This window comes from Neophocaena asiaeorientalis, unplaced genomic scaffold, assembly GCF_003031525.2.
Source record: "Neophocaena asiaeorientalis asiaeorientalis breed wild unplaced genomic scaffold, Neophocaena_asiaeorientalis_V1.1 scaffold540, whole genome shotgun sequence".
NCBI classification, from domain to species: domain Eukaryota; kingdom Metazoa; phylum Chordata; class Mammalia; order Artiodactyla; family Phocoenidae; genus Neophocaena; species Neophocaena asiaeorientalis.
This window is the reverse complement of record NW_020172141.1, coordinates 5,643,296-5,654,308: the sequence shown is the minus strand read 5'-3', so window position 1 is coordinate 5,654,308 and position 11,013 is coordinate 5,643,296. Positions and strand designations below refer to the sequence as shown.

Below are 11,013 nucleotides of genomic sequence, written 5' to 3'. Positions count from 1 at the left end.
TACCGTCCTGCTGCCCCCGCTCCCTCGAGAGCCCGCGGCCGCCAGGACTCAGCCGGCAGAACGCCCCTGTGCCAGGGCCCCCCAAGGCGCATGGGGAGCGCCCCCCTTTCTGGGGAGGTGCGTCTCCCTGCAGACCAGGTGACCTAGCAGGACGAAAGGCTCTGGGAACGCGGGACACCCAGGGATAAAGCGGGTCAGCCATACCGCTCACACTTCGTCCTAGAAGGCGGGGTGCGGGGCGATCCCTGGCCCTGTGTTTGCGGGGTGAGAGCACGAGCGGAAGGTGGAGAGGAGCGGCTGGTGGGGCCGCGCTGAGCAGGGGGACGGGGGCGGGGCGTGGGCAACCGCGAGCAAGGAGGGCAGGCTGGTCCAGGCCCTGGCACAGGGCGGCCTTCTCCTGCAGGTGGGGGAGGGAGCATGTCGGGGAAGTGTGGGCCAGGGCCAAAGAGCGAGCTCTCTGCGGGGTCTGGACGTGCCCAGGCGCGGCCGAGCACCGGACACAAGGTCCTGGCACTGAGGAGATTCTGCGCCAGACAGCGACACAGGTGACAAAGGAAACGCCCCAGCTGGTCCCTCTGCAGCACTTATTCTTCCCAACATTAACCCATCCGTGCATCTCGTGGGCTCATCCCCCCGCCCCCGCGGGCCACTCAGCACCCCAACAGCGGGCTCCCCAAGAGCACTTGTGGGGTGAGTGAGTGAAGAAGAGGGGGTCATGGCAGAGACGGGGTCAGGGACACCCCACGAGAGAGGGCAGGAGGCCCCCTGCGGGCACAGCAACAGGGGTGCTGGCGCCAGGTGGGCAGGCAGGGCAGCGCGTCCAGAGATGCCCCAAGAGCTGCGGTCCAGCCCCGGGCAGCCACTCCCCAAACCTGGCTCCACCTGGAGGCCCTGGGGCAGGTCTGAGCTCCCCACAGCCCTCGCCTCCAGCCCCCTTCTGCACCAATTTCCACGGGAGGGTCTTCCCCACACGTCCGAACAATGCTGACATCAGCCGGGTGTGCTACAATTCAGCTCAATTCCAACACTCTCTACCTGTCGCAGGTCTCTGGAAACCAGCTCACTCACTAGATGACAGGTGTGTTACGCAGGAAGCTAAAGCATACAGACCCACGGCCAGGTGAGAGGCCGCGCAGCCTCGGCGGGAGGGGGCCTGAGGGGACGGAGGAGCTCTGGGGAGCGGGGGACCGGAGCTCGCTTTGTGGGGAAACATCTTCAGGCCTCCTGGGGAGCTTTGGTCCCTCCTGCCTGAGTGGCCCTGACCTGACACAGGCCCCAGCCATAGCTGGGGTGGCCCGCGCTTCGCCCGCCCCACGGTGATTCTGCTCTCCCCCCACCCTCCCCGCGTCCCACCCAGTGCACCTTCCCCTCCCGCAGCACCAGACAATGAAGGGTAAAGGGTGTGACAGCTGAAAATCAGGCTTAAATGATGTCCACGTCCTGACCTCAGAACTGGTGGAGGTTGCCTGCCCAGCAAAGAGGGGGCTTAGCTTGCGTTCAGGGTCTTGAGATGGGAGTTGTCCTGGGTCGGCGGGGCCCTGACTGCTGTCCCCCCCCCTCCCTGTTTCCTTATAGGAGGGAGGCAGGTGGGGGGAAGATGCTGGCCTTGAGGACTGGAGCCGGCTCTCCTGGAGGGGACCCTCCCCTGGAGCTGGGGGACGGACAGCCCTGCCCGCACCTGGATCTTGACCAGTACTGGTTTCAGGTTTCTGGCCCCCAGAGCCAGGGGAAAATATATTCCTGCTGTTCTAAAGTCCCCAGTCTGTGGTCATTTGTTACAGCGGCACAGGAAACCAGCGGGGCGTATGAAAAAGGCCGTGTGTCCATCCCGGACAGGAGACCAGTCGGTCTGTCGGGAGGGACGGCGTGTTGACTGCAGCCTCTTTGAGATGAGCACCCTGCCCCCACCCCGCTCTCCCCAGATGAAGAAAAGACCTAACTCGTCAACCAGATGCAAACAGGTCCGTTCTGCCCCGGGGACCGAGCGGCCACCCGAGAGGAAGACAGCTCGGAACGGCGTGTGCTGACGCCGAGCCCAGCTCGTTCAGCAGGCCGCCCTCGAGGTGAGCACAGGACGTCCACGCTCTGCATCGGCAGACGCCTCGGGGGGGCGGCCCAGGGAGCACGTCTACCGCCCCTTCCAGCCCACCAGAGGTGCTGGACAGCAGCCCAGAAACCCCAAGGGCTTCTTCCCCCACATCCTGACAGGGGAGGGATGTCTCCGAGAAGGGCTGGCAGGAGGGACTGCTCAGAGCCCACTCCCCTCTACCTCCCACCCGGCCAGCCCCCCAGGCCCCCAGCCTCCTCGCGGCCCCGCACCCACAGAAGACCTGGGCGCAGACCTGCCTCCCGTTTCACTTGCTGTCAGCTCCTTCCTGCCCCCAGCACCCCTCAGCCCGAGGGCTGCAGATGACCCTGCAGGAAGCCTCGATTAGGAAAAGTGATGATGTTTATGGAGCACACCTGCTGCGGGGGGCTCCTAAGAAGGCGGCTGCCCTGTGTGTGTGGCAGGAGGGGAGCAAAGCCCCGCAGGGACCTGCTGTCTGCTGAGGCCAAGATGTCGTGGGACCCCGCGGTGAGGGACTTCCCCGGTCCACGTCCTCCCTGGGTGCCGACCTCGATGGGGAAGCAGGACAATCTCCCATGCTGGCCAGAGACAGACGAGCAGAGGGAAGAGCCACCCGTCCGTCCATCCATCCCTCTGCACAGCCTGTCCTGGGGCACTTACCACGTTCCAGAAAAGCGGATTGAAAGCGATGGTGAGGACTGCAGCCACAAAGTGGGGTTCTGAGGGGTCCACGTAGCCCAGCAGCCGGGTCATAACGCAGAGGTCTGCCTGCAGGGACAGAGCCAGCGTCAGCGGGAGACCTGCCTGCCCTGCCCCGCCCCACGTGGACAGACACGGGAGCGAGTGACAAGCCCCAGAACTTGGAAACAAAGTTCCCCTCCAGGAACAGGTCAGGAGGCTTGGGCACGTCCAAGTCCAGCAAAGGTTACTACAATGTAATCTCATAAAATGGAAGATAAAAGCCGAAACCCAACCGGCCGTGTCGTGCCTGTTGGAGAGCGGCCGAGCCAGCGGCGGAAGCACAGAGAGGAAACCAGCAGCTCTGAGGATGAGTGTCCAGCACGCTGGCGGGGCAGTGACCCCGCCGGGACCCGTGTCTGCATCACCAGGGTGACCAGGACACAACAGAGGTGTTCAGAGGCCCCAGAGACAACCCGAGGGGCCGACATCCGTGTGAAGATGCTCAGCCTCCGAGACCCAGGAAAATGCAGATGAACTCTTCCCAGCCCCTGGGCCGGCGCTCCTGAGTATGGGGGTTCCAAACCCTGGCACCTGCCCCGAGAGCTCACACACAGTGCACAGCTGTTCCTATCGGCAGCCCCTGGACCGGCGCTCCTGGGTATGGGGGCTCCCAACCCCGGCACCTGCCCCGAGAGCTCACACACAGTGCACAGCTGTTCCTATCGGCAGCCCCTGGACCGGCGCTCCTGGGTATGGGGGCTCCCAACCCCGGCACCTGCCCCGAGAGCTCACACACAGTGCACAGCTGTTCCTATCGGCAGCCCCTGGACCGGCGCTCCTGGGTATGGGGGTTCCAAACCCCGGCACCTGCCCCGAGAGCTCACACACAGTGCACAGCTGTTCCTATCGGCAGCCCCTGGACCGGCGCTCCTGGGTATGGGGGTTCCAAACCCTGGCATCTGCCCCGAGAGCTCACACACAGTGCACAGCTGTTCCTATCGGCAGCCCCTGGACCGGCGCTCCTGGGTATGGGGGTTCCAAACCCTGGCATCTGCCCCGAGAGCTCACACACAGTGCACAGCTGTTCCTATCGGCAAGCATGGAACAGGTGTGCACGCTGGGGGCTCGGGTAAACCAGATGCGCTGTCCCCAAAGCAGCTAAACCAGGGAACTGAAACAGACCAGGTCTGTGTCAAACTGCCATGTTCTCAAACACATGTCAAATGGACAAGGACGCTGCAGAAGCCCAGAGCACCCTGTACCCACCACACAGCGCTGAGTGCCCCTCCCGTATGTGCAGAGGGCCAGCTTTGAGCCCCAGATTCATTGCCCCCTGTGACCGGGGCGGGTCTCCCCACCTCCACGCTGTCGACCCTCCGGCCGGTCACTCTTTGTGGCCCCCACCCACTCCATGCCGGCCGTCCTCCCCAGCTGTGACAAGAGAAAATGGCTCCAGACGTGGCCCAGATGTCCCTGGGGACAGAGTCCCTGCCTCTAGGGACAAGAGGAGGAAACAGCTGGATGCCTCTAATGCTGAGTTCTCCCTTTAAAAACCGTGACACGCTGCTGACTTCTGCGTGGTCAGTGTTCACTGAGTCCCTGCATTACTCTTTGTATTTTTCTTTTTCTTTTTAGAAATTCATGGCAGCTCTCCACATGCAATTCAGAATAACAATAAGTCTCAACTGGAAGGTAAGTCACAAGCCTTGGCTTGGGGTGGGGGGGTGTGGAATCCACTCCAGGCGGGCCAGCCGTGCCCAGGGTGCAGAGCTGGGGGGCAGCCTGGTACGTAAGCCACGCCTCCTGCCAACGGCCCCCAGCCCCGGCCTGGCAACTGAATCACCACATCCAGCTTAGGGCCGCCCACAAAACATGCTTCTCACCAGTTACGGACTCTTATGACAGCAACAACTCCCACGGGAGTTGATATGGCATTTCTGCAGACAAGGGTGTCATTGTCAGCCAGACTCCCATTTTTTCTTTTGCTTTTTTTTTTTTTTGCGGCAGGCGGGCCTCTCACTGTTGTGGCCTCTCCCGCTGCGGAGCACAGGCTCCGGACGCGCAGGCTCAGCGGTCATGGTTCACGGGCCCAGCCGCTCCGCAGCATGTGGGATCCTCCCGGACCGGGGCACGAACCCGCATCCCCTGCATCGGCAGCATCGGCAGGCGGGCTCTCAACCGCTGCGCCACCAGGGAAGCCCCAAGCTCCAGATATTTTTAAGAATTCCACTGCTCGTCATTCAGCAAACACTGAGCATCCCCGGGAGGCTCCACTCTGGGGGTCTGAGAGCTAAGCCCCTGCAACGAGACCAATGCGCACCTATGTAAGTTCTCACACCTCACCTTGGGCCACCACCCAGCAAGACGAGCGCCGCTGTCGTGCCAGCTCAGAGAGAATCAAGCCAGAGGCCCCCAGGGGGCCAGGCCAGGCCAGCGCTTCCAGATTCCAGATTCCAGATTCCGGGTTCAGGCACTGGAGTGAGGATAAGTCCCGAACACTCCCAAGGAGGCCGGGCAAGTGAGCGGGAGAGAGACTGCTTCTTCGCCTTTAGGAGAGCAGAGGCGGAGGGGAAACTGAGGCAGAGCGGTTAAGCAGTGACACTGGCTGAGGTGGCCAGCAGCAGACATCTGGCCCGGGCTCCCTGTTAGGGCTGAACTGGTCAAAACTGGAACCTTGGCCCCCGCCCAGGTCCCAGGGCCCTCGGTCAACCTCTCATCCAGGAAGTATCCGGTCACCTTGAGGGGGGATTTGCGTTGCCCAGAGAAGGGCCCACCGAGCAGGAAAGAATGACGGACAAGTCAGGTGGCAGCAGAGGGCCCCCTCCTGGCTTCCCGCTCCAGAGGCCTGCAGGTCCGGTCCTGGTTGCTGTCACCCCCAAAACCCACTGGAAAGGGTGCCCTCCCGGGTCAGGCAGGAGCAGAGCAGGAGGGTCCCAGACCCCCGTCCCGTCACCCTGTACCCCTGTGGGCAACCTCGACTAAGGGGAGGGGCCCACCGGGGCCCACCCACCCTCTGCCCAGCCTGATTAAAGCAGCGAAGTCCTGGCCTTCTGCTCCCGGTAACCCTAACAATGGAGCCCCCCTCTGGCTCCAAGTCCTGGTGCTGGAACAGAGAGGAGATGGGCTACCTACCGCTGCCCGGGCAGTGCTCCCGTGAGGGGCTCAGCGGCTAGAGCCCGTGCCACTCACCGTGCGAGGGTCAACAGCACCCAGGGTCACATTGTGACATCCAAACAAACAGCAGGGGCCCAGGGAATCAAAGTCACATCGACCGCAGCTGGGACCCACGTACCGCTCACTGCCGGGGGAAGGGGACGGGGTGGGGGCAGCGGGGCGGGCCTCCAGCTGGACCCTCCGTCTCCGGGCCTTCTCGGTGATTCAGGAGACGTCTACCGGGAAACTTCTGCTGCAAGCCCCGAGCCTGGCGCATCCAAGAAGGAGCGGCCACAAAGAAGCTTTATACTAAGGCGGCCACGACCTCATGGCGGGGGCACCAGGCGCAGATGAAGGTCTCTGGGCAGCGGATAATCCAGGCTGGGCTGGGGGCTCCCCCTCACCCTCCGGGACGGACCACAGGAAGCTCCATGACCCATCTCCGCCCAGGGGGCTGAGAGGGGAAAACAGGTGCCAAGATACAAGGGGCAGAGGGTGCTCCCTGTGCGCCTGATGCCAGCGCTACAGACAGATGCTCTCTGGAGGGGCCCTCGGGGAATGCTCCCTTCTTAAGGAAGAGCCAGCGAGGGGTGCAGCCCACATGCTGGGATGGGGGCCGAGACAGCACTGGAGACCACCTGAAGGCTCTGCTTTCCTACGATACAGACAGCGGCCAGTGGCTGCCCCAGTGTTCCGAATCCATGACTCCTTCCAGGAAGCTGTTTATTCACACCCTTCCTCCAGTGAGCCTGTCCTGGGCCATGTGCCGCGAGGCTCTGAGGGCCCGTGGGGTCCCGCGTCCATGGGGCAAGGTGGGCCCTTCCTGGGAGTGGGTCTGGGGCCTCCTCTCCTCTGCGGGGGGCCGTAAGCCGCAGACCTCTCTCTACATTTGCCCTCAGGGGCCCCGGACAGGCCCTGCTACGCTGGTGCCTAGGGCTATTTACCTAAGGAACCGTTCTGTGTCCAAGGCAGTGGTGACAGGAAGCCAGCTGACCGAGCCCTGGGCCAGGGCTTTGCAGAGGCAACAGAGCCTGTCCTGAGACAGGGCCCGATGCCCTGTGGGAACCTGGGTAAACTTTGACGGGGGTGGCCCCTCCTTCCTGGGACCGTCAGGAGGATTAAGTGAGATGATACAGGAAGCTCACTTACTATTACTCTGTGACTGAGTCGGCCCACAACCCTGTGAGACATGCCCAATTTTCAGACTAAAAAACTGAGGCTAACACATGAAGCCAAAACAGGTAGGCAGAAAATCGGTGAGGACAAGGTGGGCCAGAGCACCAGCCCCCATAACAGCAGAAGGCTCATCCCTCTCAAGTGCACATGAAAGAAAAAGAAAGAAAAAGTATGTATGTTCTTGAACCATAACAGAATCAAACTAGAAATCAATACCAGAAAGATCCTTGTTAAAGACCACCAGTAGGGGGCTTCCCTGGTGGCGCAGTGCTTAAGAATCCACCTGCCAATGCAGGGAACACGGGTTCGAGCCCTGGTCCGGGAAGATCCCACATGCCACGGAGCAAGCCCTTGCGCCACAACTACCGAGCCTGCGCTCTAGAGCCCGTGAGCCGCAACTACTGAGCCTGCGAGCCACAACTACTGAAGCCCGCGCGCCTAGAGCCCGTGCTCCGCAACAAGAGAAGGCACTGCCATGAGAAGCCCGCGCACCGCAACAAAGAGTACCCCCCACCGCTCGCCGCAACTAGAGAAAGCCCACGCGCAGCAACGAAGACCCAATGCAGCCAAAATAAATAAATAAATACAATACAATAAAAATTAAAATAAAATAAAGAACACAAATAGGGACTTCCCTGGTGGTCCAGTGGTAAAGAATCCGCCTTCCAATGCAGGGGATGCAGGTTCGATCCCTGGCCAGGGAGCTAAGATCCCACATGCTGCAGGGCACCTAAAGCCCACGCAACAATTACTGAGTTTGTGTGCCTCAACTAGAGAATCCGCGTGCCGCCAACGACAGAGCCCACGCACTCTGGAGCCCACACACCACTATTAGAGAGAGAAGCCCACGTGCCACAAGAAAAGATCCCACATAACGAAGATCCCGCGTGCCACAACTAAGACCCAACGTAGCCAAAACACATAAATAAATATTTGTTTTAAAAAAGAAAAGAACATCCATACTGACAGACGGATGAGTAAAGCCCCACGATCACCTCAACAGAGGAGAAGAAACCGAGGTTCTGCCCGCTTACGTGACTTGCCCAAGGTCTGGACTCTGACTCAAAAACACTGAAGACAAAAATTACGTCCTTGAGAACTTCACACAGTAAGTCGTCCAGAGAAACGGCCTGCTGTTTATTCTAACTAATGTGATAACGCCATAAGAGTTTGGAAAACAACTCAGTGCAGCAGGCAAACATCTCGCCCCGGAAGGCAGCTCCTACCTGCCCCTGGGATTTGCCTCCCAAATGGGCACAGATGAGTCACAAACAGGGACCGTGCAGCCCAAAGGGCCTGTCGCCCAGCATGGTCTCGACGCTGCCTGAACACAGCGGCCTTGCCTTCTGAAGAGCACCCACCCTCAGGTGGGCTGCACTTTACAGCTGACAAAGGTCCCATTTTACAGAGCAGGTAACTGAAGGGCCCCTCATGACACCTACACCACCCATCGCTCACAAGGGCTAGAGAACCATCTGGAAATGGGCATGAAAGGGGCCCCCCGACTGTGCCCTGGCAGCCTGTGCTCCCAAAGAAGCCGGCACCCCGAGGCCCCACTGGAGCCCTTCAGTCCGGCTCCATCGCCCACCGGCCAGCGAGCTTCACTCAGCTGCCCAGCTGAGGAGCCTGGCTGGGTCCAGGGCAGGGAGAGCCTCAGTCGACGAGGCTGCAGCGGGGACGCGCCTCAGCCCAAGGGGGGACTTTCTAAGCTCAAAACAAAGCCCAGATTCTGCACCAGCTGGAGCAGGCCCAGGAGCTAGTGGTCAAGGGCACCGTGCCCATGGTTGCACATCAGCACACGTGCGGCTGCTGAGGACGTGCGGTGCCACGTGATGAAATGACGTATTTTACGTATCGGGTCAAATATATTGTCAAAAGTGATTCACCGATCCCTTACTTTTTCAACTGTGGCTACTAGACGAGTTTCGATTCTCAGCGTGACATATTACCGCCAAGGGACGGCGCGGGGCCAACCCACTGCCACCATGCAGCTCAGATGCCCGGCTGCAGAGAAACCATCCCGAGGATGACATCTCTCAAAACCAGAGGTTTTCACAGGAGGGAGGAGGGCTGCCAAGTAGGACAAATACGTAACGTTCAGCGTTGTTGGCAACAGGAGGCTTAACTGCACCAATAAGGGCTGCAGTGGAAAAAGCGGAATGTTAGCCAACGAGGGTCACCCTGACCTGTCCCCTGAAAGGCTCCCAGATCGCTCCAACCGCACAGCCCCACAGGGGAGGGAAGAAGGGCAGAAAAGACCTTCCCCCCAACACCCAGGAAATCTCCCCCTCCCCCGCTGCTAGGTCTAGAACACAAGCCTTGCCTAGACCTCAGGGCAGGACCCTAACCCTGCAGCGGGGCCCACTGCCCCCTTGATTTCCACCAGAAGCCCCGAAGGCTTCCCCACCTCCAGTTAATGGTGCCCCATCCTTCCCCCGTAGGTCTCACCCATGAAACATCCACCCCAAGCCAGGCAATGCCGAGGGTCCCCTTTGGCTAGGCTTCTCTTTGTTCTTGAACAAATACTCCTCCTCAAGGCCTTGGTCTGCCAGCCCCCCACCAGAGCACCTGGGCCCCCACCCCCCAGGGCGTATCACTCAGGGCTCAGATCAGAGGTCACCTCCTCAGATGGGGACCGGCTATCTCAGGATCTCAACCCACCTCCCCACAAGCCAGTTTCTAAACATTGACCAGTTTTATCTCCGGCAGAGAATTTTCAGTTTCCAGCCTCAGTGGAGTGAATGGTCAGTGAGAGCCGACAAAGAATGCCGCCTGCCATTCCGGTAAACAAGGGAAGTCGCCCCCCATCAAGCCATGGGCTGCTGCTGCTGCCAACCCCACAGTGCACCCTGAGGGGGGATTCAGGATGGAGAAAAACAGGAGACAGGCCCCAGGCAGTTAAGATGCAGATCTGAGGAATAATTTCAAGGAGCCCAGACTCTTGCACCTTCCCACAAATAGAAAAGTGCTAAAATCATGTACAAGATGTCTGCTTTTTTGTGTTTAGCAGTAATCTTTTGATGTTCGATGTGGGTTTTTTTCCAGCAAAAACTCCTATATATCCTGGCTCCCCCTCAGAGCTACTGAGAGGCTCTTTCCTGGGCTAGAGTCCTCAGTAAGGCCCCCAATAGAACACAACTCGCAACCATTAGGTTGTGCGTTTTTCTTCAGTGGACACCTGCTCTCGATCGGTACCGGCTGTACCAATGAATGGACCACAAAAGGCGGCCGCGGGCAGGGACCTCTTGGGAGCTCCACGGGGAGTGGCTGACGCCAAAAAGGTTAATGTCTTGTCTCAGAGGAGACTCTAAGGGCCGGGGCCAGGGGCCCGGCTGGTCTTCAGAACCAGGTCCCGCCTGGCCCATCCCGGCCCGGCCCGTGCGGGGCTCCGCAGGCCGCGAACTCCCCGCCAGTCCACCCGGGAGGAGCCCTGTCCTCCGGTCTCAGCTCGGGGCGCCTCCTCCCCGGAGCCTAGCGATCCCGTAGGTGCACACATGTACGCACTCCCACGCGCGGTTACGGGTGCGTACACGCGCACTCGCACTCACACACACGTACCCGCGGCCCCGCCCCGCGCCCGTTGCCTGGTAACGGCGGCACCGCCCGCGGGCGTAGGCGGTGGCACCGCCCGCCGCGGACCCAGCAGCCCTAGCGACCCCCCCTCCTGGCCCGGCTGCCGGCGCGGTCGGTACCTTCCTGAAGTCCAAGTTGCCGAGGCCCCCGCAGCAGTCGGGCGCCGCCACCGAGCTGCGCATGGGCCCCGCCCGGCCCGGCCCCATCGGCCGCGGGCCGCCTTGCAGGGACCAAGTGCGGGCCTCACGGAAGCCCCCAACCGCCAGCACCGGCCCCATCGCGCCCGGGAAGCGCCGCCGGACGCGGCGCTTTCCCGGTGACCGCGCTTCCCCGGCCTTCTGGGAAATGTAGTCCCCGTCCCC

General features: G+C 61.1%; 1 protein-coding gene across 2 annotated transcripts in view; it reads right to left on the bottom strand.

Annotated features, from left to right (window-relative positions):
* PEMT (phosphatidylethanolamine N-methyltransferase) overlaps window positions 1-10,977 on the bottom strand; it is a 46,940-nt gene extending 35,963 nt beyond the window's left edge. The window contains exons 1-2 of one of the 2 annotated variants that reach the window (XM_024753029.1): window positions 10,771-10,977; window positions 2,729-2,836 (exon numbers count right to left, since the gene is read on the bottom strand). In XM_024753029.1, the coding sequence (XP_024608797.1) occupies window positions 2,729-2,836; window positions 10,771-10,929 (267 nt within the window). In that variant the 5' untranslated portion in view covers window positions 10,930-10,977. The remainder of the gene's footprint in view (window positions 1-2,728; window positions 2,837-10,770) is intronic. The other variant, XM_024753039.1, reaches the window with a different exon arrangement.
* Window positions 10,978-11,013: the final 36 nt, after the last annotated feature.